This window comes from Neoarius graeffei, chromosome 1, assembly GCF_027579695.1.
Source record: "Neoarius graeffei isolate fNeoGra1 chromosome 1, fNeoGra1.pri, whole genome shotgun sequence".
NCBI classification, from domain to species: domain Eukaryota; kingdom Metazoa; phylum Chordata; class Actinopteri; order Siluriformes; family Ariidae; genus Neoarius; species Neoarius graeffei.
Window position 1 is genome coordinate 111,322,301 of NC_083569.1, and position 27,316 is coordinate 111,349,616.

General features: G+C 41.9%; 1 protein-coding gene across 1 annotated transcript in view; it reads right to left on the reverse strand.

The window, feature by feature from the left end:
• c8b (complement component 8, beta polypeptide) overlaps positions 1-27,105 on the reverse strand; it is an 81,319-nt gene extending 54,214 nt beyond the window's left edge. The window contains exons 1-4 of the mRNA XM_060920450.1: positions 26,969-27,105; positions 4,644-4,783; positions 2,794-2,892; positions 761-892 (exon numbers count right to left, since the gene is read on the reverse strand). Coding sequence (XP_060776433.1) covers positions 761-892; positions 2,794-2,892; positions 4,644-4,783; positions 26,969-27,035 — 438 coding nt within the window. The 5' untranslated portion in view covers positions 27,036-27,105. The remainder of the gene's footprint in view (positions 1-760; positions 893-2,793; positions 2,893-4,643; positions 4,784-26,968) is intronic.
• Between the last annotated feature and the right edge of the window lie 211 nt (positions 27,106-27,316).

A 27,316-nucleotide genomic window follows, 5' to 3' on the forward strand; every position in this document is an offset into this window, starting at 1 on the left:
GGGAACATGCAAACAAACAAACGGAGGTGAAAACATAACCTCCTCCAAAAAATTGGTAGAGGTAATCAATAACTGTTCCATGCAGTGCTGATACGCACCTATGGAATTTTATTGAAAATAGAGTTGATGAAATGTTTGCTAATCAACTGAATGCACCAGCTAGTTTGGTACACATGAATCAGGGTTATGTTCTATGTTTTGACTTTAAACACAAGTTTGTCCAGAATACATTATAGACATTTAGCAAACACTCTTATCCAGAGCAACATAAAACATACCCAGAGCAGCCTGGGTGCCTTGCTCAAGGGCACCTCTGCCATTCCTGCTGGCCCAGGGAATCAAACCAGCAACCTTTTAGTCCCAAAGCTGCTTCGCTAACCATTAGGCCACAGTTTCCCCATAAATGTTTTGGTGTTATCAGAAAATAATCAATGGGCATGGTGGTGTGCTGACACAGAGTTACTGTTACCACCCCAAAGTTGATTGGACAGATGTCCTTTATGACTGATACTATAAGAGAAAACAGCACACAGCTGTAAATTACAGATTTGGTGCATGTAGTTCACCAAAACTGGGCAACAAAACACATCTGCGTTTTTGATCACTTCAGGCCAAGAACCAACAAAATCCCAAGCTACCAATGGGCCACTGGTAGCTAAAGTTCCCACCAATAAATAAATAAAAATAAACAAAACTTTATAAAATGAACACAGTTCCCACTCTCTTATTTCTGTTAGTACATTAAACCATGGCAGCTCACTGAATGGACTGTCTTGATGGCCACGAACTTGTGGTTTCCCTCTTTCCCGCAGACATATCCGAAGGCACGGTGGTCTCTGGTGTCTTTAGCAATGTAGGAGATTTCATGCACGGAATGGTGATGCTGTAATACCTGTGGGTTGAAATTGTCCATTACGACACCATTCAGGCTGAAATGGCCAGCATTAAGTTAGTGTTTTTACTGATGACTGTAATGATGGCAAACACTTAACAGAGAAAAAAGATGGAGTCTGGGCTATTTAAGCGTGATTAATGAGGATGTGAGCAGGTCTGAGCGATGTGGCTGTCAGCCTGGAGAAGGAAAGCAGTACATCATGCTAAGAGAGAGCCGCAGAGTCTCGTCCGAGCGATGGAAGCCATCATTACTGTTAATGGAACTGGACTCAGTCCAGCGAGCTTCAAATCCACATTAATATTTTAAAGCTTAAATGAGGTGTTTCTAAACACCTTTTCCTCTAAGCATGACTAGATCTCATACATAATTCATGATTCATGATCATATCCATGTAGGCTTTCATTAAGTTTTATTAACCCTAGAAGATCAGCCAAAATTGGACCTTGTCTTCAGGGAATTATTCCTGCTTTTTTTTTTTTAGGTATGGGGTTAAATCCCAAGCCCCAGCTTGTCGATCTGAAGCACCATATTGCTCAGTCTGTAATTTTTATACACATCAGTTTTTATCTACTATACTTTAAATTGAAGATTACATTAGCTATTAAAAAAAAAATCAAGTATAGTTTTCAGATGTTTCCTGTATTGCCGTAGCAACAGGAGAAGGGTTAACTATAAATGTCAGCACCTTGACACAACAATTCATGATTTTCCTAAACGTCACTCTAACAGCACTCACCGGCCACTTTAATAGGAACTTGTTGATTTTAAGATCCCTGTTCTTGGTTGCAGGACTGGAACCCAATGTGTTCTTCTGCTGTTTCATGCTGAGATGCTTTTCTGCTCACCACGGTTGTAAAGAATGATTATATGAGTTACTATATCCTTCCTGACAAAAAGGCTCAAACCAATCTGAGCATTTTCCTCTGACCTGTCTCATCAATGTTACAGGTAAAAAAAAAAAAAATCAACCTAGGTGATTTTTTTTTTGAGCTGCGTTAAAATTTTTAACCTAGTTCATAATTTCCAAAATTTTAGATTATCCAAGATTCTTAAAAGGGATTTTCCATCACTTCTTTTGTCTCTCTTTCTTCCTTCCATTCACTTCCTCTCTATCTACACCTACCTAGTATTTCCTCTTGTCTGCCTGTCTATTCCCATCGACCTACGGTAATTAGCATTTAAAAAAAAAAAGAAAATGTTTCCATACTTAACCAGGATTCAAACCCAGAAATTTCTGATTCTTAACACTAGACCAGTGACGGGTGTAAAGGAAGGAGTGGTGTGTATTTTGAATTTATTAATGAGTTCAGTCTTATGACATGATCAAGCAGTTTAAAATACAAAGTCTTCCCAAATCCTAACTCTAACCCGAGATATAGTACGTCTCCCTTAATAATACAAGTAGCAAATTATGAACTGGGTTAAAAATTCTAACCTAGGTTAAAAAATTCCACCTGACCTACAATTCTGACCTGCAACATCAACAAGGCGTTTGTTTCCACCCACAGAACTGTCGCTCACTCACTTGTTTTTTGCACCATTCTGTGTATAGAGACTGTTGTGTGTGAAAACAAACCCCAGGAGATCAGCGGTTTCTGAAAAACTCAAACCAGTCCATCTGGCACCAACACTAGCATTAACTGAAGCTCTTGATTTGTGGCTGCATGATTTTATAAGTCGATGGATTGGCTGATTAGAGAACTGTATAAAACAGCAGGTGTAAATAGGTCTGGGTGTTCCTAATAAAGTGACTGGTGAGTGTACTGTAGACGAGTTACAATATACGAAAGTAAAAAAGAGATGCAAAACTAGTTTCAAGAGCTTTTGAAACGTTGATGTTGGAATGTTTGAATAATCTGACTCCATCTTTTTCCGGCGCGAAGGCAGTCGAGACCCACCCCGGATCTCTCGTCGTAGATCTTAATACCGTTGAAGGAGACGGTTAAGAAAACGCGCTGCTTGTGCTCTCCTTTGGATCGAGCTGAAGCAGCGATACCCTGTAGAAGTATAAAAAAAGATGGAGGATAAACAACAAGTGAAAAAAATGAAAGAATTGTCACTCATTAAAGGTAGACCGCCTTTCATATTTTTCAAGTGTAGGCCATAAAAAGAATTTTCCCGACACCCAGTTATTTTTGTTTAGTGGACCGAAAGCTACTGAATTTGAATCGCAGACTTCTAATTTTATTAGTTTTTTTTTTTAATAGACCAATTAATGAATTTATCTCCACATGGCCTTAAATTCTCCGCTATTTTTTCCTGCTTCACCATGACCCAATACAAGATACTATGTCATGTATCACACATCACGTAGTGGGCTTTCCCCATTCACGCAAGGCATTGTGGGATACAAATTTGAAGCAGGAGAGAAAAATGGAGGACGTGAGTGTGCGAATGAAACGTGAAAGACCGACTACAGTCACGGAAAGCGAGAAGAAAAGACGTAAATGTTATATACAAAGGAAAGGAAACGCAGGACCAAACTAATAAATATCAACGCTCAGTGAGCACCTCGGTGTGATCAGCTGTTCGTTTAGCGACAGAATGATGTAAGGTAAACCTGCGCATGCGTACACACACGGACTTCCTCTGTCTGCTTGACTGCACGAAGCGAGCTTTTTCAAGCACAATATTTGCTTTAATCCCCTCAAATTAAATAACTTCCTAGCCACAGAATGGCCTGATATTTTGTCAGATATTACAGAAATAAACCTATACCACAATGACCACATTTCAGAGGGAACTAAATTTCACGGATTTTATGAAATCGAAAGGCTGTCTAAGCTTTAAGCAGACACGGTTACACTTAAAAACAGATAGACAGCTGCATTTGTGATTCGTGTGTAAAGTCTCTCCTGGATTTATACCGTGTTTCCTTTGAGCACCAAATAGGAGAAAGAATAAAGATTCATATAAGCTGATGTGGATGCCAAAAATGAAACTTTACATCCAGACTAGGGCTGATCTGTCTCTGCTCGCACCTCAACACCAGTCACTCCTGCTTATGAGTGAGCTAGAAGTGTTGCTGAAGTTATTACACATCACATATTCTAATACATCTCTATTATTTTGTGTAAACTGGCAGCTCTGCTTCCCCAAAGCGCCAGAGTGCTTATTAGCTTATCAGCTCGACAATTCAAAGCCTTCAGCGTGACGTTATGCCGTGAAACTTCAGCGACGTAAAAAATGAACCTTCTTGTGGCATAAAAATAGGAATGGGTCACTGAGAAGCAAAACGCTTTCATGTTTTCAAACCTCCAACACGTCGTACGCTTTCAAAACCAGACACTCACAAAGAAACACTTGATCTGCAGGGTGTAGATGTCTGATCACGCTACGCTATCATTAACGAGCTGACCTGTCAGAGTGTGGCTGAAGTCTGACAAAGGAACAAAGTGTGGAGGAATTCATTTCAGCCGTCAGTTGGCGGGCCGCCTGCGGATTAGCGCTATTGTCGGAGCAGCTCTTTCCTCACCAACAGCATGGTTCTGCGGGCGTGAGGTGGTGTAGGCGGTATCAACCACTCACTTAAATGTCAACGCGCTCTCAGAGCACAACGGAACTTGTCACTTGTGCGTCATGGCTGGAACAGTTCTTTTGGTTCATAAAAGTAGGGGGAATTAAATTCATAATCTCTGGAAATTTCCATTTGAACACCACCCATACAGTATGAACATGCCCTGGTTCTTGTTCTCATTCTCATTCTGGTTAACGCCTCCCAAAACAAGTTCTCTTCACCCAGCCGTACCTTCAGCTTCATCATGGAGTCCTGGCAGAGTTTATCTCCACGTGCCGCAGACACATCATCGATCCCAATCAGCTTGGCTTTGTAGCGCACCCCATCACCTCGGAAGCGCTTTATCAGAGCCTGCTCGCTCCGGTTCTGACCTGAAATGGAAAGAAAAGAAAGGAGAGAAAGGTTCAGATAGCAGGACGAAGGAACTCTTACACCACAACACTGTTGGGTTCTGGATTCTGGTCGGGTGTTGGTTCAATTTCCGACAGTAGCGCAAGCGCAAATCGTATTCTAATATGTTATGGTTTCTATAGTAACAGCTAGCTCACAGGGACTTGTACATAAGTGCATTTCACATTCATGTAAGGAGTCTCCAGTGTCAACGATTTGTAACAGACAGCGGTAAAGCAGCTGTAACTTCATGCTTTCCAACATACAAGGAGTTTTGTAGCTTCTCAAAACCAAGACAAGTTGCATTTAACTTCAAGAGAGCAGAAAAAGAAAGAAAGGCTGGAGAGTGAGTGAACGACAGTTTAAAGCTGTGATAACACAAGTATTAACAGGAAGTAGATGGTTTTGTTGATGTTCCACAATACATGTAGCGATAAATTGATAAAAAGTAAAAAGATGCCTCTCATCCTGGGAATGTCAGAATGAAAACGCTGCAGGCTTTAAATACACACTCCCTGGCTACTTTAATAGGAACTTGTTGATTCTAAGATTCCTGTTCTTGGCTGCAGGAATGGAACCCAATGTGTTCTTCTGTCTGCTGTTGCATGCTGAGATGCTTTTCTGCTCACCGCAGTTGTGAAGAGTGATTATATGAGTTATTATATCCTTCCTGCAGGCTTGTAGTACTCAAGTCCGACTCATGCCTGAATTTTAAGGACTTGTGACTTGACCTGGACTTGACCACTGATGACTCGGGCTTGGACTCAGACTCGGACTCGTGCCACCAGTCTTTTCCTAAATATTCCTGATAGAAAACATCTTTTTTTTGGTGAATTTATTGTAGGCTATGGTATGGGACATACATCTTCACACTACTCAAAGCTATTTAGAGTATTTTAGGTTTAGTGACTCGACTACAACACTGCCTCGAACCAATCTGTCCATTTTCCTCTGACCTCTCTTATCAACAAGGCATTGTTTCCACCCACAGAACTGTCGCTCACTCACTCGATGTTTTTTGTTTTGGTTTAATTTCTTGGGGTAATGCATGCAAGACCTTTTTAAATCAAATCCTCGTCCTCCAAAAGCGTGCATTATGTCTTATCTATTTTGTCCAAACAAAGGAACATGCGATACCTCTCTTCTTAAAGGCAAAACTATTACCAATAGAATTTTTATTTTACAAAACTGTCACCAATTTAATGCATGATGTACACGCAAATATTGCTTCAACAAATATATTGAAGCTGTTTACCAAAATCTCAAGCATCCGTTCCTATGGAACCCGTTCCTCAACCTCCGATGATTTTTTACATAAAACATTCAAGAATTAATATCTAAAAAAATGCTTTCTCGCACGTTGGAGTAAAGATCTGGAATGAGATACCAACCAATCTAAAAAACTTATCTAAATACCCTTAGAAAAGCTTTAAAAGGAAAACTTTTCAAGATTCTTGAAAACGAAGAGAGTTACTGTATCTTGAACTAGACTTTTTAATCGAACAAATGAAACAGTAACTTCCTCATTTATATTTATTAACTTATCTGGTAATTATGTCACCAAATTTCTATTCCGTTTCTAAGTCTCTTTTTCTCCCCTCTCAAATGCTTTGCTTCTTTTGTCATTGTTCGAAATTATTGTTATTGTGTTTGTAATTTATTTATGTACAGATTGGCCTGTCTCGATTAGTTTTAGTACTACCCGCAGGCCAATCTAATTCATTTTCATGTATTTTATTTGACCTCATAAATATTAAAGAATGAAATTAAAGAATGTTTTTTGCACCATTCTGTGTAAACTCTAGAGACTGTTTTGTGAGAAAACCCCAGGAGAGCAGCAGTTTCTGAAATACTCAAACCAGTCCATCCAAACACCCATGGCACACTTATGAAAGCCACACTCTGAGACCACAATTTTTCCCATTTTGATGTTTGAACATTGTGAACATTAACTGATGCTCGTGAGTGTATACTTCTCAGGGGTGCAATGAGGATGTTTCTGAAAAGTCTACCATGGATGGTGAATGCAACGCTATTGTACCATATAAAATTTGAGGTTAAAAAAAAAAATCCTGTCTTTGAAGCATCTGGTATTTCTGATCAGAACAAGAACAATGAGTTCCTTGTTGTAAGGGTGGAAAAAAAAAACCTACCCAGATAAATGCAGGTTAATAAGAGAGCAGCCAAGAACAAGCCTGCATCCTGCGAGAGGAATTATGTGGCAGCAGTGGCTCAGTAGATAAGCATTCTGGACTGCTGATTGGCTGGTTGAGGATTTGCATCTTGGCACCAGCAAGCTGTCGCTGTTTGGCCCTTGAGCGAGGCCCATAACCCTCGGCTGATCAGCCTGACTGTTGATCTGCTAAATGGCGAAATGCAAACTAACTCAGTCATGAGCTGAAGGAAGTGATGAGGGGAGTGCGGGCACTGCCAAGCTGCCACTGCTGAGCCCTTCGGCAAGCCCCTTAACCCTCATCTGCTCAGCTGTATCCTGTCTGCACTGGAAGCCACTTTGAATAAAACGTCTCAGGCAAATGAGTAAAAAAAAAAAAAAACAAGCAGCACTCCAGTAATCGGAAAGATCATTCATCACTTCTTGACTCAATCTTGTAGCTGTCTTTGGGAGTGTATTTCACCATGGTTCAGGTTTTCCCCGATTGAAGCACAAATACATAATGCAGGTTAGACTAAGCACATTCTCGAGCCATAAACATAAATCCAAATGAATGATTACTGATTTATATAAATGATATAAGGAATAAAACACTTGGCGGCATGCTGCTGATGGAAAACAGTCAGCAACCTGATGGTGTAGTGAAGTGGAGTTAATATTGCCTCCCTAAAGTTGATTATTTTCCTGTACCAGCACATCTCAGTGTTTTATTTCATTCTTAGAACATGGTAATTTGCCAGAGTTTACAATTAAAAAAAAAGTTTAAAAGAATAACATCATGCATTTTATCAGTTTATAGCCTAATTAATAAATATAGCCACAATCAATGATGATGATGATGATGGGCTGGTGGTGATATCACCAGATCAACACAACAATTAAAAGAGTTCTTTTATCCATCATGGGCTAATGGTTAGAGAAGCAGCTTTGGGACCAAAAGGTTGCTGGTTTGAGTCCCTGGACCAGTATTAATGGCTGAAGTGCCATTGATACCTTGAGTAAGGCTCCCAACTGCTCTGGGTATGTTGTACATTGCTTTGGATAAGAGCATATGCTAAATGCCTGTAATGAAACTGTCAATGACGGCGTAGCTCACTTTGGCCCTGTCTAGTCCAGAAGGAATGATCTAAAGTGGGCCACCTTGCGCAATAAATGTTGGAAGCTATACACACCCTAAGAATATTGACCTATTTGCCAGAAAGAATCCAAAATGGTGAGGACTTGACCATAAATTCATTAATAATTTCAATTAAGCAAATTTGGGTAGAAGCTATATGCACCCCAGGTAGACCGACCTTCCTGCCAAAAAGAATAAAAATCGGTTAAGAATTGAGAGAGAAGAAGCGATTTTCGTGAAATGTAGACGACGGACAACACATGTTGGGATAAACTCATTTTGGCCAGTGGAGGATAAAATGTGCAGTTTTTCAAGCCATTCTACAGTTAGCAGTATATCAGCTTTGAGTAGCCTGATTAAGGTCCGTAATTATTGTTCCTGCAAGTTGAATACAGTCAAATTTCCTTTGTTCAAACCAGTGTTCCCAAAGCGATCCAACAAGCCCAAATTATCCAAATTTTGTTCCCCAACAACTCTTCACACATGTCAAGAACCCTGAATATCTACCTCACGCAGGTACTGTCCCACACCACCATGTGGATCAGTTACTCTGCCAGTGATATAAACACTGATCTAAATCTTTAACCATAACACACAGAACTAGTTGTAATAAGTCCAGCATCTCATCAGTGGGCTGAGAAAGCTCAGAAGGAACATATGGTATCAGGGCCCTTTCATGCTCTGTTAGCCTCCATCCAACATTATGGCTCAGTCAGTGAGCACGGTAATATAAATCAATCAGACATCCTCGAGCTCTGGGGTTTAATCTGATGCTAACTGCAGGCCATCTCACACCACTGAAAAGACTGTTAGAACTTTAGGCAGCAATCAGAACCATTACGGAGAATGAGGAGGAAAAAAAATCCAGCCAAACAGCAATAACCTGCTGCTGAACTGCATCACGAAGGTTAATATGACTACAAAACCCTTCATCTGCTCCACTGGATCTCTTTTAAACCTTCGAGAAGCAGGATGACTGAAATTTCCTGTTCTGTTCGAGTGATAAATGTCTTACCGAAGCAATATCACAATAAAATGGGAATAATTATTTGAAAACACCTTAAATGGATGTATATATGTATAATAAATGTGTGAAGAGACATACATAAGACCTTCACATGGTTGGAGATGCTCCAGGTGGCATATATGTGTGTGTGTGTGTGTGTGTGGGTGCGCACAAAGAGTGTAAATAAGATGTAGGGGATAATAAAGAGTAATGTTGGAAATATCTTTGGAAAAATAAATCAATAAATAGACGTAAAATTGGCTCTTCTAACCCAAGTAGAATATAAATGTGAAAAGAATTGGTCAGCAAGCAAGCTCTGCTATCAACAGGGCAATGAACATAGCATGTCACTTCCTTCTCTGGGTGGAGTCTTGCAAGAAACTAGACTAGACAGGGTTTGTGTCAAACTCGATTCGGATCAGTAGTGGACTCGACTCGGCCTCAACTCGAAATTTTCTTGAATAACTTGGACTTGACGCGGACTTGAACACTGGGGACTTGACACTGGACTCAAACTCGAGGTTTAGTGACTCGACTACAACACTGGGGACTGAAGACACCAAGTGATGAAGTGTTTCAGGTGTTATTTTGTCCCATTCTTCCTGAAAATAGGTCTTAAGGTGTGCAACGGTATGGGGTCATGACTGTCATATTTTTCATTTCTAAATTCTCCACACATTCTCTATTGAGGGCAGAGGGGACACACCCTCTTCTTCCACAGCCATGCCTTTGTAATGTGTGCAGAATGTGGTTTTGCACTGTCTTATTGAAATCTCCCTGGAAAAGATGTCGTCTTGAGGGCAGAATATGTTGCTCTAAAATCTCAGTGTACTTTTCTGCATTAATGCTCCATCACAGAAGTATAAGTTACCTTTGCCGAGGGCATTGACACAACCCCATACCATGACACACCCTGGCTTTTGGACTTGTTCCTGGTCACAGTCCTGGTGGATGGTCCTTTTTGTCTTTGGTCTGGAGCACATGGTGTCCATTTGTTCCAAAAAACAACCTGATTCATCTGACCACAATACCTGCTTCCACTGTGTGATGGTCCATCCCAGATGCCTCTCAGCCCAGAGAAGTCGACGGTGTTTCTGGACACAGTTAAGGCTTCCTTTTTGCACAGTAAAGTTTTAACTGGTATTTGTAGCTGTAACTCTGTATTGTAGCTTGACAAATGTTTGCCAAAGTAATCCTGTGCCCATGTGGTTCTATCATCTGTAGATGAATGACGGTTCTTGATGCAGTGCCATCTGAGGGATCAGAGATCATGGGGGTTCAGATTAGGCTTGGGCCCTTGCCCTTTACACAGCAACATTCCTTGAATTGTTTAATGATATTATGCACCATAGAGGGTGAAATATCCAAACCCCTTCCTATCATTCTTTGTTTTTAAACATTTCAAAAATTTTCTCACACGCTCGTTGACAAACTGGAGATCCTCAAAGACGAGGGCTTTCCTGGAGACTGATTTTGTCCCAAATCATGATTACAGTCTCCTGTTCACATCACCTGCTTCAAATCACATCATTATTTAATTAGTTACCTCATTTCTAGCCCTAAATTGCCCCCATCCCAACTTTTTTTTGGCATGTATTAGAGACCTGAAATGCAGGAGATGAAGCTGACCAGACAAAACATGAAATATCTTGGGTTCATTCTGTCCACAATGAAATACAAGTCAAACTAAATTTAGAAATCATTGCTTTATTTTTTTAAATCTTCATTTTCCATACCTTCCCAAACAACCAAAAACTACAGCAGATGACTGCCTCAGGGGCGTATCGAGCTGAAAATGCACTGTGTTTATGCACTTGATTCCAACATTAAACATATCAATATTGATTTTTTTTTTTTGTAGCATCCTGTATCATCATCCTGATGGTCAAGTGATACAGTATAATGGAAGAAAGCAGGATGGGAGTCATAAAGAAATCCTCTCTGCCAGACCACGCCAAGTCTGCACTGGTCAATAAAATATCAAGCCAATCAGCGCTAAAAGCATATCAATAGATTTCTCGATGTATGGCCCCTGCTCAGCACTCTAACTAATAAATGAATGACAGCGAAGTGTGTGGAATAAATCTATGGAATAAACCATGGAAGGACACATCTTTTCATTCACCAAGCATTTTAATTTCAATCATTCAAACAGCAGAACTCCATATGTTTACCACAGAGATCCTGATGGATTTTTTTGAACCGTTGCAAAGAGAAAATGAACAATGATCTGCGTCTACTGGGTTGAATCCAGCTCCCGCTGAGAAAATCCCATCACCCAATTACATGAAGAATGCTGGCCAACTTCAAATGAGACAGCAGCACCGTGATGGCAGGAGAACTGGACAGATGGCAGCAGATGGGCGGGAATGAACAAGTAGCCCTCCGGATAGCGGAGTTTGGCAAGACGTGGCTCAGTTCAGAAGGACAAGCTCTGGCACTGGAGCTCACTGACCTCACCACTGCTATGAAGAGAATCACCAGAACTCTAGACTGCAAAGAAGTAATTTGTACTCATTGTTCGAATTAGGATACCACAAGGAAGAACCGTGAGCCCATCAGTTTGAGATATGCAGAGAAAACGTGCCATAAAAGATCTCCTTCTTGAACATCAAAATGATACCAAGTGTAATGAAAAGCGAGCACTCCACACCCAGACCTAATGAGGAGCTTTTTTTCTCATGCCAGGCAGAAGCAGAGTGGACGCCTGTCTGCTCATTATGGTGCCCAAATGTCCAACGTGGAATACATTAGTGTCACCTTCTCACCCTAATTAGCAGCACGACTCTCTGATGTTTGTTTCTCTTCCCAAATTGTAAGCTGTGTTACAAGTGTGAGCATGGAATTCATCCAGCTTCAGCGGTTCTTCAGGTGCAAACACAGCCCGAAAGCAAATCCAAACTAGTTCTGGACTTACCGTAAACCACAGAGGAAGTTAGAATCGTGTTGATATTGACAACAATAAAAGCTGGAAAGAGACTAGGGGATGTAATGCAATAACACTATACTGTTTACTGCTCCAGACAGGTTTGTAGTACTCGAATCTGACTCGTGACTTGACTTGGACTTGAGCACTGATGACTTGGACTCGGACTCATACATTAACTGCATTCGGACTTGTAAATTGGAGACGAGGACTCTGATTTTTCCTTTATTTTTTATAACATGCCATAATAATTTGGCATGAGATATTTATATCTACATTAAATTTTATACTAATTTCATGCAAGAGAATGCACATTCACCTGTTCATACATCATGTTCAGAAACAAACTAGCGTTAATGGCACTAAAATGCCTGGAGAGAACGCCCCAGGATTGTCCGCTTTGCTTATACAGACTTCTCGTGCAGTGTGAAAAAATACACTGCTGTGTGTTCCATATGTAGAAGAACTATTGAGGAGACAACAGGGACAACCTCGAACTTCAATCGTCATTTGGCAAGACTCCACCCAGAGAAGGAAGGGACATGCTATGTTCATTGCTCTGTTGATAGCGGGGCTTGCTTGCTGAGCGATGAACAAGCTAGTGTTTATTCTCTCTTGTGTTATTTGCCCTGTTGATAGTGGGCGGGGTTTGCTGAGCGATGTACAAGCTTTTTATCTGTAGCCTATTAACTAAAATGGGGCAGTTGAGCAGTAACGTTAGTCCAACACAGTAGCAGAGACGGTTTCACATAAAGGCAGCAACAGACACCATCAAATGGTGCATTTGGAGTCTTGTTCTCAGACTCGACTCAGATCAATCTTGGACTCGACTTGAAATTTTCTTTAATGACTTGGACTTGACTCGGACTTGAACACAGGACTCGAGACTGGACTCAGACTCGAGGTTTAGTGACTCAACTACAACACTGGCTCCAGAAATTCCTATCCACATAGGAACCATAAACATGGCTGTGGATGTTCTTCCTTGGATAACCTTTTGACTACAATTGCTATGAACAGTTTTGCACTCAAGTCTCCATCACTGAATGGTTCATAACTTCAACTGTTATCAATGGACTTCAAGTTAAAACTATAATGAATTTCGGAAATGCTTATATGTGTCAGTCCACCAGATTTTCCTACCAGATGCTCAGATTATGGATTTTGCGTTATACCTGCTGCATTACACTACCAAGGAAATACAAACCAAAGTGAAACTGGACCAAGGGAAGTTACTGTAAATCTGACATGAAATCATGTGCGCACAAACCAAAATGGTCCATTTTCCAGGCCCTGACTACAACTGATACAGAACCATGTGAATCCATCAGGTGACAATCTTGACTGTAGATTATTGGTGAATTTCCCAGATTTGTTGAGCAGCAGACCACAAAGTGCTGCTCGGAAGGTCAAGAAAACACGTGGTGAAATGTTAGCGCCGCCAAGCCAATATTGCGCAAAAACTGTGCTCGCATGATCGATTCATTTTTACTGCAAATCAAAATGTCATTTGCCAACTTTAATGACAGAAGGAAGATCTATACTCGTCTCAGTCGTGGATAATATTAAAAGTGGTAAATGCATCCCATAGGGGTGCTATTGAGGTGATTATTCATTGATAGTTACTGGATCAGCCAGCAAAAATGGTGCAAAATATTGTGTGCTTTTTAATGTTGTTTCTACACTTTCTGTAAACAGAGCATCTGGTACAAAAATCCCGTGGCACGACACATAAGTTCTTGTTTCTGATGTCACCCAGATGAAGATGGGTTCCCTTTTTAGTCTGGTTCTGCTATAGTTTTCTTCGTCATGCCTTCTCAGGGAGTTTTACCTTGCCACTGTTGCCTCTGGCTTGTTCATTAGGGATAAATTTAAAATTTATATCTGGAATTTATGTATACATTTTTTAAATCTGCTTTGTGACAATGTTAAAAGCATGATACAAATGAAATTTTATTGAACTGAACATCTGTATCTGTCTTTAGAAGTGGGCGTGGTCTGAACCTGAAGGTTCATATCTGACCAGTTGTTCATGTTTACATGAAGATAATAAACGTCCCACTCACACTTTTATTGCATCGAAAGAAAGAAAGAAAGAAAGAAAGAAAGAAAGAAAGAAAGAAAATAATTTTGATTAACATGATATAATCATGATTTCATGATTATTAAGTCACAATATATTTTTGTGAGACATGTTTTTTTTAATGATTGCAAACTGTTTGAAAGAAGCTGAATTGATGTTAAAATTTTGTTAAATTTCTCTTTGTACACAAAGATAAAAGTATATACATGTCAAGTATCGTAGAAATATGTTCGAGAATCATGATATGATATTTCTGCCATGTCACCAACCACTAATTTGGATCCAGTATAAAGAACTATAAAGAAGTGATGATTAATTTTCATTTTTTTTAGCCTTTACAACCTGAATGGGTGTGTCTGAAGATGTTCTTCAGCATAGGGACCACACAACTACACCAAATCTGCACCTATTAGTCAGATTTATGAGTCTGAATCAAAGTGAAATTGATTTCTTTAAGTTTGTTTGGGATTTGGTTTGGTTGAACGTAATTAAGGGGAAAAAAAAGCAAAAAGCATCTTTCATGGCTGACAAATGTTCTCGTTGAAATGCTATAATTTCTTGTATAAAATGATGATGGCGGGAGAAAAAAAAAAACTTTCCCCAAGTGTACCAAGCGTATATAGAAACAACAAAACTCACCTGAGCATGGAGAACATGGAACGAATTTAAATGACTTTGCATATCGGATCTAGTGTTTATCTCTCTTTCTTTGTTTGTTGTTGTAAATCTCAAGAACTAATGACATTTTTATTTTTGCAGTACTACAGCTCTGTCTTTTGGCTCACTTTTGCAACTCATCCATAAAAGCCCCACATTTTTCATGAATCACTTTCTTGCTGCAATCAAAAAACCCTGGAGGTCACTTGGAAGTGGACCGAGACCACTTCACTCAAATGCTCTCAGGTGAGATGGAGAACACAATGAGGATTCGTTCAAACCAATAAAACGCTGCATATGTCAAAGGACACTAACGCATCCAAGTTAGGTGGAACTAGTGGTTCAAGTTGATAAGATTTATTATTCTATCTACATTCACTGGATATGAGCGATCATGCGCTCTGATTGATTACTAGGATATCAGCTCATATACCATGAGTAGAGAAAAACAAAATGGCAGAGTGATTTACTGAACCAACCGAGGACGAAATAAAAACTCTACCTGAAAACAAAACCCCCAAAAATACAAAAAAAAGCAACACAATATGGAATAAAAGTATTTGATGATGATAACGTCTCATCCCATCTCATCTCTAGCCGCTTTATCCTGTTCTACAGGGTCGCAGGCAAGCTGGAGCCTATCCCAGCTGACTATGGGCAAAAGGCGGGGTACACCCTGGACAAGTCGCCAGGTCATCACAGGGCTGACACATAGACACAGACAACCATTCACACTCACGGTCAATTTAGAGTCACCAGTTAACCTAACCTGCATGTCTTTGGACTGTGGGGGAAACCGGAGCACCCGGAGGAAACCCACGCGGACACGGGGAGAACATGCAAACTCTGCACAGAAAAGCCCTCATCGGCCACGGGGCTCGAACCCAGGACCTTCTTGCTGTGAGGCGACAGCGCTAACCACTACACCACCGTGCCGCCCCATGATGATAACGTATCTTTTCAAAAAAAAAATATAAAAGAATTATTATTATAGCATTTTTCACAAATTGCTCACTGGTTTGTTTACATTCTGAAACTGGTTGTTTCACTGGTTTGTTTACATTCTAAACGGAAATGATTTTGCCAGTGCATATGACTCGATTTTGTAGAATAACTGTTAAATATCTGGGGTTATTCCTTTACTGTGAAGATGATTTAACAGCTGATAGGAGATGTGGATTATTAAAGTATGCCAGTCAAAAGCACATCTGGATCAGCCATCTGGCTCCTCCATGTGTTTCCAGTTCCTGCTAATGTTTATCCATGAACAGAAAAGCTACTCACGCGGAAACTCACGATGATTCCTCATTAGTGAAGTTAAACGAAGAATTAAGAAAATATTATCTGGTGTGTGTGTGTGTGTGTGTGTGTGTACTCTTACCACAGGATTCACATCCCTCTCTGATTGTTCACCAGTAAGTCATGTTGTGATGCTGAATGTGTTTGTGTGGTAAGTCTGAGTGAGCCTGAGTCATCGTTTTCAGAGGTTCCTGTCAGAGAACAACAGTTGCTATGGAGATGGAAGGCATTCACATACGAGAGATATCTCCTAGAGTGGGCAGAGAGAGCAGCACATACAGGTACACACTGACTGCTCAGTGCACAGCTCGGGGATATCAAAGCATGCACAAACATTAAATCGAAGCATGTTCGCGTCTGCAGCCTGCGCTAGTGAGGCTGGTGTTCCTGCTTTACTGTTCGATTCAGAGTCGAATCTGATTACAGTGTGTTCAGGGAATCACGTCTGATATTTATGAAATGGAAGCACTGACTCAAATATCAGGAAAACATTGGCATCAGTATCTGTCAGTCTAAGTGAAGGAGGCCTGTCCTCAGTGAAGGAGGCGTGGCATCTGTATCTGTCAGTCTCAGTGAAGGAGGCGTGTCCTTTGTTTGTCAGTCTCAGTGAAGGAGGTGTGTCCTCAGTGAAGGAGGCATGGCATCTGTCAGTCTCAGTGAAGGAGGCGTGTCCTTTGTCAGTCTCAGTGAAGGAGGCATGTTCTCAGTGAAGGAGGCGTGGCATCTGTATCCGTCAGCCTCAGTGAAGGTGTGGCATCTGTATCTGTCAGTCTCAGTGAAGGAGGCGTGTCCTTTGTTTGTCAGTCTCAGTGAAGGAGGCGTGGCATCTGTATCTGTTAGTCTCAGTGAAGGAGGCGTGTCCTTTGTTTGTCAGTGACTGACAAACAAAGGACACGCCTCCTTCACTGAGACTAACAGATACAGATGCCACGCCTCCTTCACTGAGACTGAGTCTCAGTGGAGGAGGCGTATCCTCAGTGAAGGAGGTGTGGCATCTGTATCCTTCAGCCTCAGTGAGTGCGTTTACATGCACATAGAGAAAATCGAATTTCTGCCGTTGCTCGACTGAAATCGAAGTTCTAAATGCCATGGAAACACCTTAGCTTGGCTGAAATTGAACCGAACTTGATTTCTCGTAATCGAGGTACACGACCTAGATTAGGCGATTTTTGCTGAGCTACTTAGTGCATGTAAACCCTATCGAGCTACGTAGTCGAGCTACTTACTTCAGCACTGCCCCTTCGGGAAGTGACGAGTGACGAGACCACAAGCGGGAAACACGACAGCCTCGGTCGGCATGACAACAGTAGTAGCGAGCAGCAGAAGAGGTCAGGAGGAACAAATGAAGAAGAGAAAATGGCGAGCAGAAACGTGCACTTCTGGAGCAATGAGGAGACAGAGTTCATGCTCATTCAGCTTAAGGAGTTGAATATATTAAAATTCATGGACGGGAGAAAAACGCGCAATGGAGAACACGGAACTGATAACTTTGTTTACACTCTTGAATAGCTCTTCTTCATGACGACAACCGGAAGTGTACCAACACGATGGGGTGTGTAGCGCCACCTGTGGCTCAGGTGCACAATGCACCTCACACAATAGCTCGATTTCCTTGTGTGCATGTAGGATTGGATTTCTCTGGCACCCCTGCTGGGACCCTTTGCTCGATTACCGACTGCAGCTCGATTTGGATGTGCATGTAAACGTACTGAGTGAAGGAGGCATGGCATCTGTATCTGTCAGTCTCAGTGAAGGAGGTGTGTCCTCAGTGAAGGAGGCGTGGCATCTGTATCTGTCAGTCTCCGTGAAGGAGGTGTGACCTATTTACCTGCCACCCTAGTGAAATTCATCTTTCAAGCTACCTCCTTTGTTCATCACATCCTGAAGCAGCTGTTGATTGTCTCAGGTTTATGCAGAAGATTCTTTTATACATCTAACTGTTGATTGTGTGTCAAGATGCTTATTACATTATCTCAGAAAAATAAACACACAGTCCAATCTGTGGAAAATGTTTCATTTCTCTGAGATAATGTTCAGTGCATTGTAAATTTTTATGAGTGCCAGTATAAGATTTCTTATCATTGCTATTATCATTACTTAACCCTGAAGCTGAAACACAACTAGCTCTTACATCACACTGTCAGTGATCTTAATTGTCAGAGACTGTTCAGACAGTGCCTTGCTCACTCTCGCTCGCTCTCTCAAATGCTAATAAAGGGTTTTACATAACTGGACCTTCAACTCCTAACCTTCCCTTGAGGTTTACTGACTGTCCTTTTCATCAGTGGCCTGATCTAAAATCTGCCATCAAACCCTGTATTGAATCTCAGTACAGCTAAAAGATTTCTTATCACGTGTGAAGAGCTCTTCTGAAAGTAATACAGATCTCTCTCGTCCCTGTAGCAGAGCTGATTAGCATGATCTTCATGCTCTCTGCACCGCTTCAGCTTTCAGTCTGCAAAGTCAAGCACCTGCATGAGTAATAGCTTTCCTCAGATCGATGGTCTTCCCCACGGCCAGTGCAGGAACCAGACAGCAACCGTAAAACAGCCCCAGTGGAACTGGGAGGCGAAGAAGCAGCTCTCTGCAGATTTGCGGCTTGCTGAAGTGCTGTTATTCATTACAGAGTACAGGAGACTGAAGGAGTCTAAGTGATTGAAGTGAGACGGTCATACTATATCTTTTTCTCTCTGAGTCAATTCAATTCGAGTTCAATCCTGATACGGCCCAGCAAACTGGGATAGAAGGGCACCTGAATCACACACACACGCACACACACACCTATAAACCCTGTTTAAAGAGTGTCTCATACTTTTTCTGCTCTTATAGCTGATAAATCAGACATTTATGGTCTGCTGCTCCACAGTGGCCTTCAAGAGATAATATCAACACCAGCAACCTGACTCTACCAGCCTGTCCTGTAATAACTATGATCCAGGGCATGTGCTCTTTAATCAACCAAAAGGTGTACATTATTCCCTTCTTCACCTCACTCTACGTCAAATCATTGATCCGAGGTGGAAAAAAATCATAAATTCATTAGTGAGTCCGATGGGTAAGTAAAAGCTGCCTGGACGAATTCACCAATGGACTAATTCACTGGTTCACTGAATTAATAAACAAATGAGTTTATAATCATGGAGCATATCATGTTTGCGGTCTTGACAAAAAGTCCACAAGTTTGTTTATGAGCCATGGTGTTCAGTATTTGAGTCTGGGTAGCGTCCTTATTTCCTCTCGATATGTTTAAAAGCATGATGTATGTTGTGTAGTGCAGTAGGTTAGCTAACTATAGTTAGCACTGATACGATACAACATACTACAATATATGGCCAAAAGTATCTGAACACCTAATGATCACATCCATTTGTTCCCACAAAGGTCGAAGCACACAATTATAGGTCTATCGAATGTCTTTGTATATTGTAATATTAAGAATTCCCTTCACTGAAACTAAAAGGTCCAAACCTGTCCCCAACATGACAATGCCCCTGTGCACAAAGTGCTCCATGAAGACATGATCTACCAAGTTTGGAGTGGAAGAGTGTCCTCGAGTGTCCTGCACAGAACCCTGACCTCAACCCCACTGAACATCTTTGGGATGATTTAATGCTGATTGCACCCCAGGCCTCCTGACCTGACATCAGTACATGACCTCACTGATGCCCTCAGACATACTGTAACAGAGATGTCCACAAGTGCCAGTGACCAGCAGTTTTCTCCACCTACACAGATGGTCTGCACCAGCTACTCAATCCCAGAAAAAAAAAAAAAAAACTTGCCTTTTGATGTTCAAATGATTTATATCGTCTTCGCTGCCCATAATTTGCTGCAAATCCAATTACTTCATCACGAACTTGTCTTCGATTTGGGTCTAGCATGGCCAGAAGTGACGCCATATTTGTTGACTGATTCTAGCACTCTGATTGGCTGAGCCAGACCACGTGACCATACCGCAGCAGACGGTAAAGACGCAGTTGGTGGTTGTTGCAGACGATTTCACTCGGTTTTCACAAAATGCCACTGAAGAAGAAACTAAAACTTTCCGTGGGGCAAATAAATAGAAAGTCCATGTTTTTTTACGGGTTTGTATATCCATCCATCCATTATCTGTAGCTGCTTATCCTGTTCTACAGGGTCGCAGGTAAGCTGGAGCCCATCCCAGCTGACTATGGGCGAGAGGCGGGGTACACCCTGGACAAGTCGCCAGGTCATCGCAGGGCTAACACATGGACACAAACAACCATTCACACCTATGGTCAATTTAGAGCCACCAATTAGCCTAACCTGCATGCCTTTGGACTGTGGAGGAAACCAGAGCACCCAGAGGAAACCCACGTGGATAGCATGCAAACTCTACACAGAAAGGCCCTCATCAGCCACTGGGCTTGAACCCAGGACCTTCTTGCTGTGAGGTGACAGTGCTAACCACTACATTACCGTGCCACCCCAGGTTTGTACATCTCATCTCATCTAATTATCTCTAGCCGCTTTATCCTGTTCTACAGGGTCGCAGGCAAGCTGGAGCCTATCCCAACTGACTACAGGCGAAAGGCGGGGTACACCCTGGACAAGTCGCCAGGTCATCACAGGGCTGACACATACAGTGCGTTTACATGCACATAGAGAAAATCGAATTTCTGCCGTTGCTCGACTGAAATCGAAGTTCTAAATGCCATGGATACACCTTAGCTCGGCTGAAATCGAACCGAACTTGACTTCTCGTAATCGAGCTACATGACCTAGATTATGCGATTTTAGCCGAGCTACTTAGTGCATGTATACCCTATCGAGCTACGTAGTCAAGCTACTTACTTCAGCACTGCCCCTTCCGGAAGTGACGAGTGACGAGACCACAAGCGGGAAACACAACAGCCTCGGTCAGCATGACAACGAATCATGACAACGGCATGAATCTTTTCTTTTTGTGGCATTGTTTGCACTGTTAAAATTTAGCTCACTTACTGTATCACCAAATACATCTGTACAGCTGTTGCATAGCTGTGAATTGTGTACATAAACAAGTCATTGTATTTGTGTGTGTGTGTGTGTGTGTGTGTGTGTGTGTGTGTATATATATATATATATATATATATATATATATATATATATATGTCCAACATCTGAAGAATGTCAATAAAAACAAAACAATTGAACTTTTTGTGTGTTTATTAAGACATAAGTTAAATTGTAAGCAAAAAAAATTTTTTGTAAGCAAAAAATGGACTTTAGAAAAATATACAATTGTGCAAAATAAGTTGTCTTACAAAACAGTGGTCTGCGCAGGACAGTTTGTAGCCATACAGTCTGTTAGAGCAAGCCTAACAGCTTGAGCATGGAACTTGTGAACACGGAACTGCCAGTGTTGCCAGATTGGGCGGTTTTAAGTGCATTTTGGTGGATTTGAACATGTTTTGGGCTGGAAAACGTCAGCAGTATCTGGCAACACTGCTGATAACTTTGTTTATACTCTTGAATAGCTCTTCTTCATGACGACAACCGGAAGTGTACCAACACGATGGGGCGTGTAGCGCCACCTGTGGCTTGGGTGCACAATGTACCTCACACAATAGCTCGATTTCCTTGTGTGCGTGTAGGATTGGATTTCTGACACCCCTGCTGGGACCCTTAGCTCGATTACCGACAGTAGCTCGATTTGGATGTGCATGTAAACGCACTGATAGACACAGACAACCATTCACACTCACATTCACACCTACGGTCAATTTAGAGTCACCAGTTAACCTAACCTGCATGTCTTTGGACTGTGGGGGAAACCGGAGCACCCAGAGGAAACCCACGCAGACACGGGGAGAACATGCAAACTCCGCACAGAAAGGCGCTCGCCGGCCACGGGGCTCAAACCCAGACCTTCTTGCTGTGAGGCGACAGCGCTAACCACTATACCACCATGCTGCCCCCACTTGAACCTCCTTCCATAAAAATGTTAAACAAACCAGAAAACCACCCACTTTTCTTTAAAAATTCCACCATTCCACCATGTGTAAGTTGTTACTAGTGACGAGTGTAATATCATAGTCGCCACTGAAGTCCACTCAATCTTGTTTACTGTCAATGGATCAGTCACTCGTCAAACAGTCCGCCAAAATCCGAGTAGGAAATGGCCGCAACAGCTTCCGGGGGAATCGCTGAGCGTAGCTGTCAGTCAAACACAAGTTACCCAATGGGAATGCATTCCTGGATAGAGCCCACCCACACGTGAAGTTTGTGCCAAAACTGCAAGCAAAAAGTCAGGGAGCACAAACGAGAAAGCTGGAATCGCAACCAAAATAAATTACGTCAAACAAAACTGAGAAAGACGCGGAACAAAAATAAAAGGTTTCTGAAGAGTAATAGACTGATATTTTGCACGATTACACGAATAATTTGTTTGCCAGTCTAAAAAAATTGACTTTTTTTTTGTATTTTGATTTGTTGTTTTTGTTTGATATTTCAAAAGTATTGTATGAACATTTTGGCACAAAATTGATTCCATAGTGGTGTGGCAGTATTTCAAAGTTGATGACAACAACATTGCCATAGCAAACTGTGAAATATGTAAAGTTGGAATTTCAAGGGGTGGACAGGAAAGGGCCGCATTTAATATGACAAACCTGATACGGCACCTGAAAAACAAACACCCGACACAATACAGCGAGTTTACACAGGCAACGCAGCCAAAGACGACTCAGCTCACGCTGCAGGAGAGTTTAAAAAGGAAAGAAAAAATGCCCCGTGAAAGCGCAAAGGCACAGGAGACCATAGCCAAGATAGCACAGATGATTGCAATGAGTGACCTGCCGTTCGCCTTTGTAGAGAACCCTGGGTTTCTTATGCTTATGGAGCACGTAGAACCTCGATTTGAAATGCCATCTCGTCACTATTTCACCAAGAAAGCTCTGCCAGCCCTTCATAAGAAGATTTCTGACACACTACATGTCCTGTTATCAAATGTACCCCATGTTTCGTTCACCACAGACATCTGGAGTTCGTCCGTGGCTCCCATGTCTCTACTAAGCCTTACTGCACAGTGGATTGATTCAAGTTTTGTTTTGCGCCGTGCGATCCTACATGCCCAGGAATTTCGCGGATCGCACACTGCAGAACTCATCCAGCAAACGATGGAAAATATGCTAATCAACTGGGGAATTGACAAGCAACGGGTCCACATAATTTTGCGCGGCAAATATGAAGAAAGCTATGAGGGATATGGGGGTGCCGAGTCTGGGCTGCGTAGCCCACTCCTGTCAGCTCTGTGTGCATGAGGGCCTGCTGTCTCAGTGCAGCGTGACCGAGACCCTGGCCAACGCAAGGAAGATAGTAGGCCATTTTAAACACTCCCCGTTGGCCTACTCTCGACTAGAAGACATCCAGATGGAGCTCCATATGGATATTAAGCGCCTACAGCAAGATGTACCGGTGAGATTCATCTCGTCATTCTTTAATATATTTTTATTTTATTATTTATTTCCCATACACTTGATTTAGTAAGCCACATACATTACGTGCTCTGCACCTAATTTGCACAAAAAATAAAGTGAACCATGTTGTTTTATGTGCAGACACGATGGAACAGCAGCCTCTACATGCTGCAGAGCCTACTGGAACAAAAACGCGCTCTTAGTGTGTTTGCAGCTGAGTGCACTCTACCAGCTACACTGTCAGCTCACCAGTGGGAGCTGATGAAGAAGACTGCTGATGTGCTATCCCCCTTTGAAGAGCTGACCAGGGATGTGAGCAGGGAGACTGCAACGGCAGCTGATGTGATCCCTGCCATAACAGGTAATTTGTATTTTAATTTATTAGCTTATATTGTAACATTTATTGATGTCTGAAAAAAAATGATCTCATGCATTCATTAAGTCAGTCATTCACTCATTAGTCCTCAGACGTGTTCTGTCTCGGGAGGATGATGATGATGACCAGGGAATAAAAACAATGAAGAGGACTCTCCTGGAGGCAGTGGAGAAGCACTTTGCTGATGTTGAAACTGAGCCACTCTACTACATCGCCACTCTTCTAGATCCCAGATACAAAGATGGGCAAGTATAGTAAAATTAAAATGCACCTCTAAATGTTTATATAAAGTCAAGTCATCCCCAGACACCAGTACTAAGCCAATTTGTTTTTTAAATTTCTTTTTAATTTAGTTTTGAGAAATTTAGTTCTAAGGTTAGATTTTTTTCATTTTTATATTCTCATCTCATCTCATTATCTGTAGCCGCTTTATCCTGTTCTACAGGGTCGCAGGCAAGCTGGAGCCTATCCCAGCTGACTACGGGCAAAAGGCGGGGTACACCCTGGACAAGTCACCAGGTCATCACAGGGCTGACACATAGACACAGACAACCATTCACACTCACGGTCAATTTAGAGTCACCAGTTAACCTAACCTGCATGTCTTTGGACTGTGGGGGAAACCGGAGCACCCGGAGGAAACCCACGCGGACACGGGGAGAACATGCAAACTCCGCACAGAAAGGCCCCCGCCGGCCACGGGGCTCGAACCCGGACCTTCTTGCTGTGAGGTGACAGCGCTAACCACTACACCACCGTGCTGCCTCATTCTTATATTGTTTATTAATTGAGTACATGTGTAGGAAGTTGCCTAACTGAAGAGCTGTGCTTTGTGGTGTCTCAGTCTTGTCTCATTATTTTGAATTGTTAATCTGTTTCTAGCTTTTTCACAAAGTCAGCCAACCTGTTGCTTGCAAAGGAACATCTTATCCAGGAGGTGACAAAGGCAGAGGAGAGGAGGACTGCCAGTGCAGTGGCAGAGGAAAATGAGGCCACAGCAGAGCCAATGAGCAAGGCACCACATGATGAAGCATGTAGCAGCCTGGACATCGCCTTTGAGGAAATCTTACGAGAGAGGCAGTCACAGGGACGGTTCGTGAGTACCACATCAGCAGAAACTCAAGTGCAGACCTACCTCTCAGAAAAAAAAACACCCCTAAGAAAAGTGACCCACTTCAACATTGGAAAGAACATGCCATTCAGTTTCCATCTATGGCTGCTGTTGCAACCCAGTATCTCAGTGCCCCCTGCAGCTCTGTGGACAGTGAGAGACTTTTTAGTGCTGTTGCAAACGTGTTGGATGACAAAAGAAACAGGCTCAAACCTGAAAGGGTAGAAATGCTTGTTTTCATCAAGAAAAATGTTCATTTCCTTAATTGAAATTACTGTATACCACTGTGAGATGCGTTCTTAAAAGCAAATTACCACCACTGTGGCACTTTTATTTTTTTTATTTGTTTACATTCCTGCCAGGTATTTTAAGGTTATGTTTTTAATTTATGTTATTTATTGTTCAAACTACCTCACGTAAGTGCTCTGTTTGCTAACGGAGTTGTTGGATGTTAAAATAAGGTGTTAAATAAAAAATGAGGAACATCCTGGATCCGTTTCTTTCCTCGTCTTTATTATTTTTTATGGATTATAAGAAGTATCGGATCGGGACTCGGTATCGGCAGATACTCAAAATCAAATGATCGGTATCGGATCGGAGGGCAAAAAAACCTGATCGGGACATCCCTAATATAAACTATAATTAATATTTTCATATTTAAGAATTATTATTTTCATATCCAGAAGCTACCCGGTGTGCTTCAGTTCCCATAGAGATGTCTGGTCCCTTAGCTAAAGCTTCATACTTATTAAGTGCAAGTGCAAATAACTAATTGTGTGCAGATATTTATGCTGAAATTAAAACGATACAATCCACAATACCACACCAGAAGCACATCAAGTACATGACACATGCACCAAATAAACTCATCATGTAGTTATGTTACAGATGTGCCAGGCAGCATACTACAGAGGGGAACTGAGAAAACCAAGCACACAGACATCTGGAGGGAAATTTCATACATATTTTATAACAGAGAAATGGTTAGTAACTTATTAGCAGAGAATGCAGCAGAAGCCACCAGAAGGCATGTAAATTTCAAAATTTTCAGCACAGCTTTGCTGCTGCAAATTACAGAGCTGTCCACTACTTGTTTTTAGCTGGCTACTTTAGATTTTCTGGAGAACCCTGCTGTAAAATCTAGTGGAAAGCCTTCACAGAAGAGTGGAGGCTGTTATTCCAGCAAAGGGGAACCATTCTGGAATGGGCACATATACATATGCATGATGTTCACATACTTTTGGCCATATCGTGTATTCATCCACCTAGTGCGCAGTTTTGGATTTAGCCACAGGAAGCTCATCTCATCTCATTATCTCTAGCCGCTTTATCCTTCTACAGGGTCGCAGGCAAGCTGGAGCCTATCCCAGCTACGCTCAATTTAGAGTCACCAGTTAACCTAACCTGCATGTCTTTGGACTGTGGGGGAAACCGGAGCACCCAGAGGAAACCCACATGGACACGGGGAGAAAATGCAAACTCCACACAGAAAGGCCCTCGCCGGCCACGGGGCTCGAACCCGGACCTTCTTGCTGTGAGGCGACAGCGCTAACCACTACACCACTGTGCCACTCCCACAGGAAGCTGCTATTAATTAATATGGAAAGCTTTGTTGTGGCTGATGAATGCGTAGTCAGCTAGACTTTGTCTCTGAAAGATGACAGACCAGAAAATGACATGTCTTTAAGGCCCATATCAAGAAGGGGTAGGAACGACTTAAAATAGATGAACTTACACACTTTTACTGGGACAATTTAAGTTAGCCCTGATTAGTCCAATAAAGGAAGTTCATGAATGCTCTGCTTGATTGGTGATCAGTGGGTGTGGTTTTAAACTCTGAAAATCCAATGTCACTTTTTTGTATTTTCTTTTTTATGAACTTTTTCCATATCATCTAAATTTTAAAACATCATTAATAGTATTAAAGCAGTGCATCACTAGCGGATGGAAGCCATCCTACATGTCATACTATATGATAGACTCAGAACAACTCAAACCTTTCCTCCTGGACTCCCGTCTCACGCTGGCTTTGACGCTTGCTTGTGTTTCTTCCTCTGTGGACATCCTCCTGAGTCCTGCTTCTTCTTGTTCTGCATGGATTCGTCTCCTAGCTGGCTACGCTTGGTCCTGCATGCTGCTCTGCATCTCAGCCTGAGAGAACAAACTCCTCTTGTTTTTTATTCCCTTTAGCCCTTTAGTTCGGGTCTAGTGGTTCACACCTTGTCACGTAGAGGAAGCCGAGCTCTGACTCATGCAGCATCACAAAACCTTCCTGTAGGCACTGGGGGCATACAGAAAAACAGAGGAGGACATTATGAATCAGTGCTGTCACAAGATGTGACCAT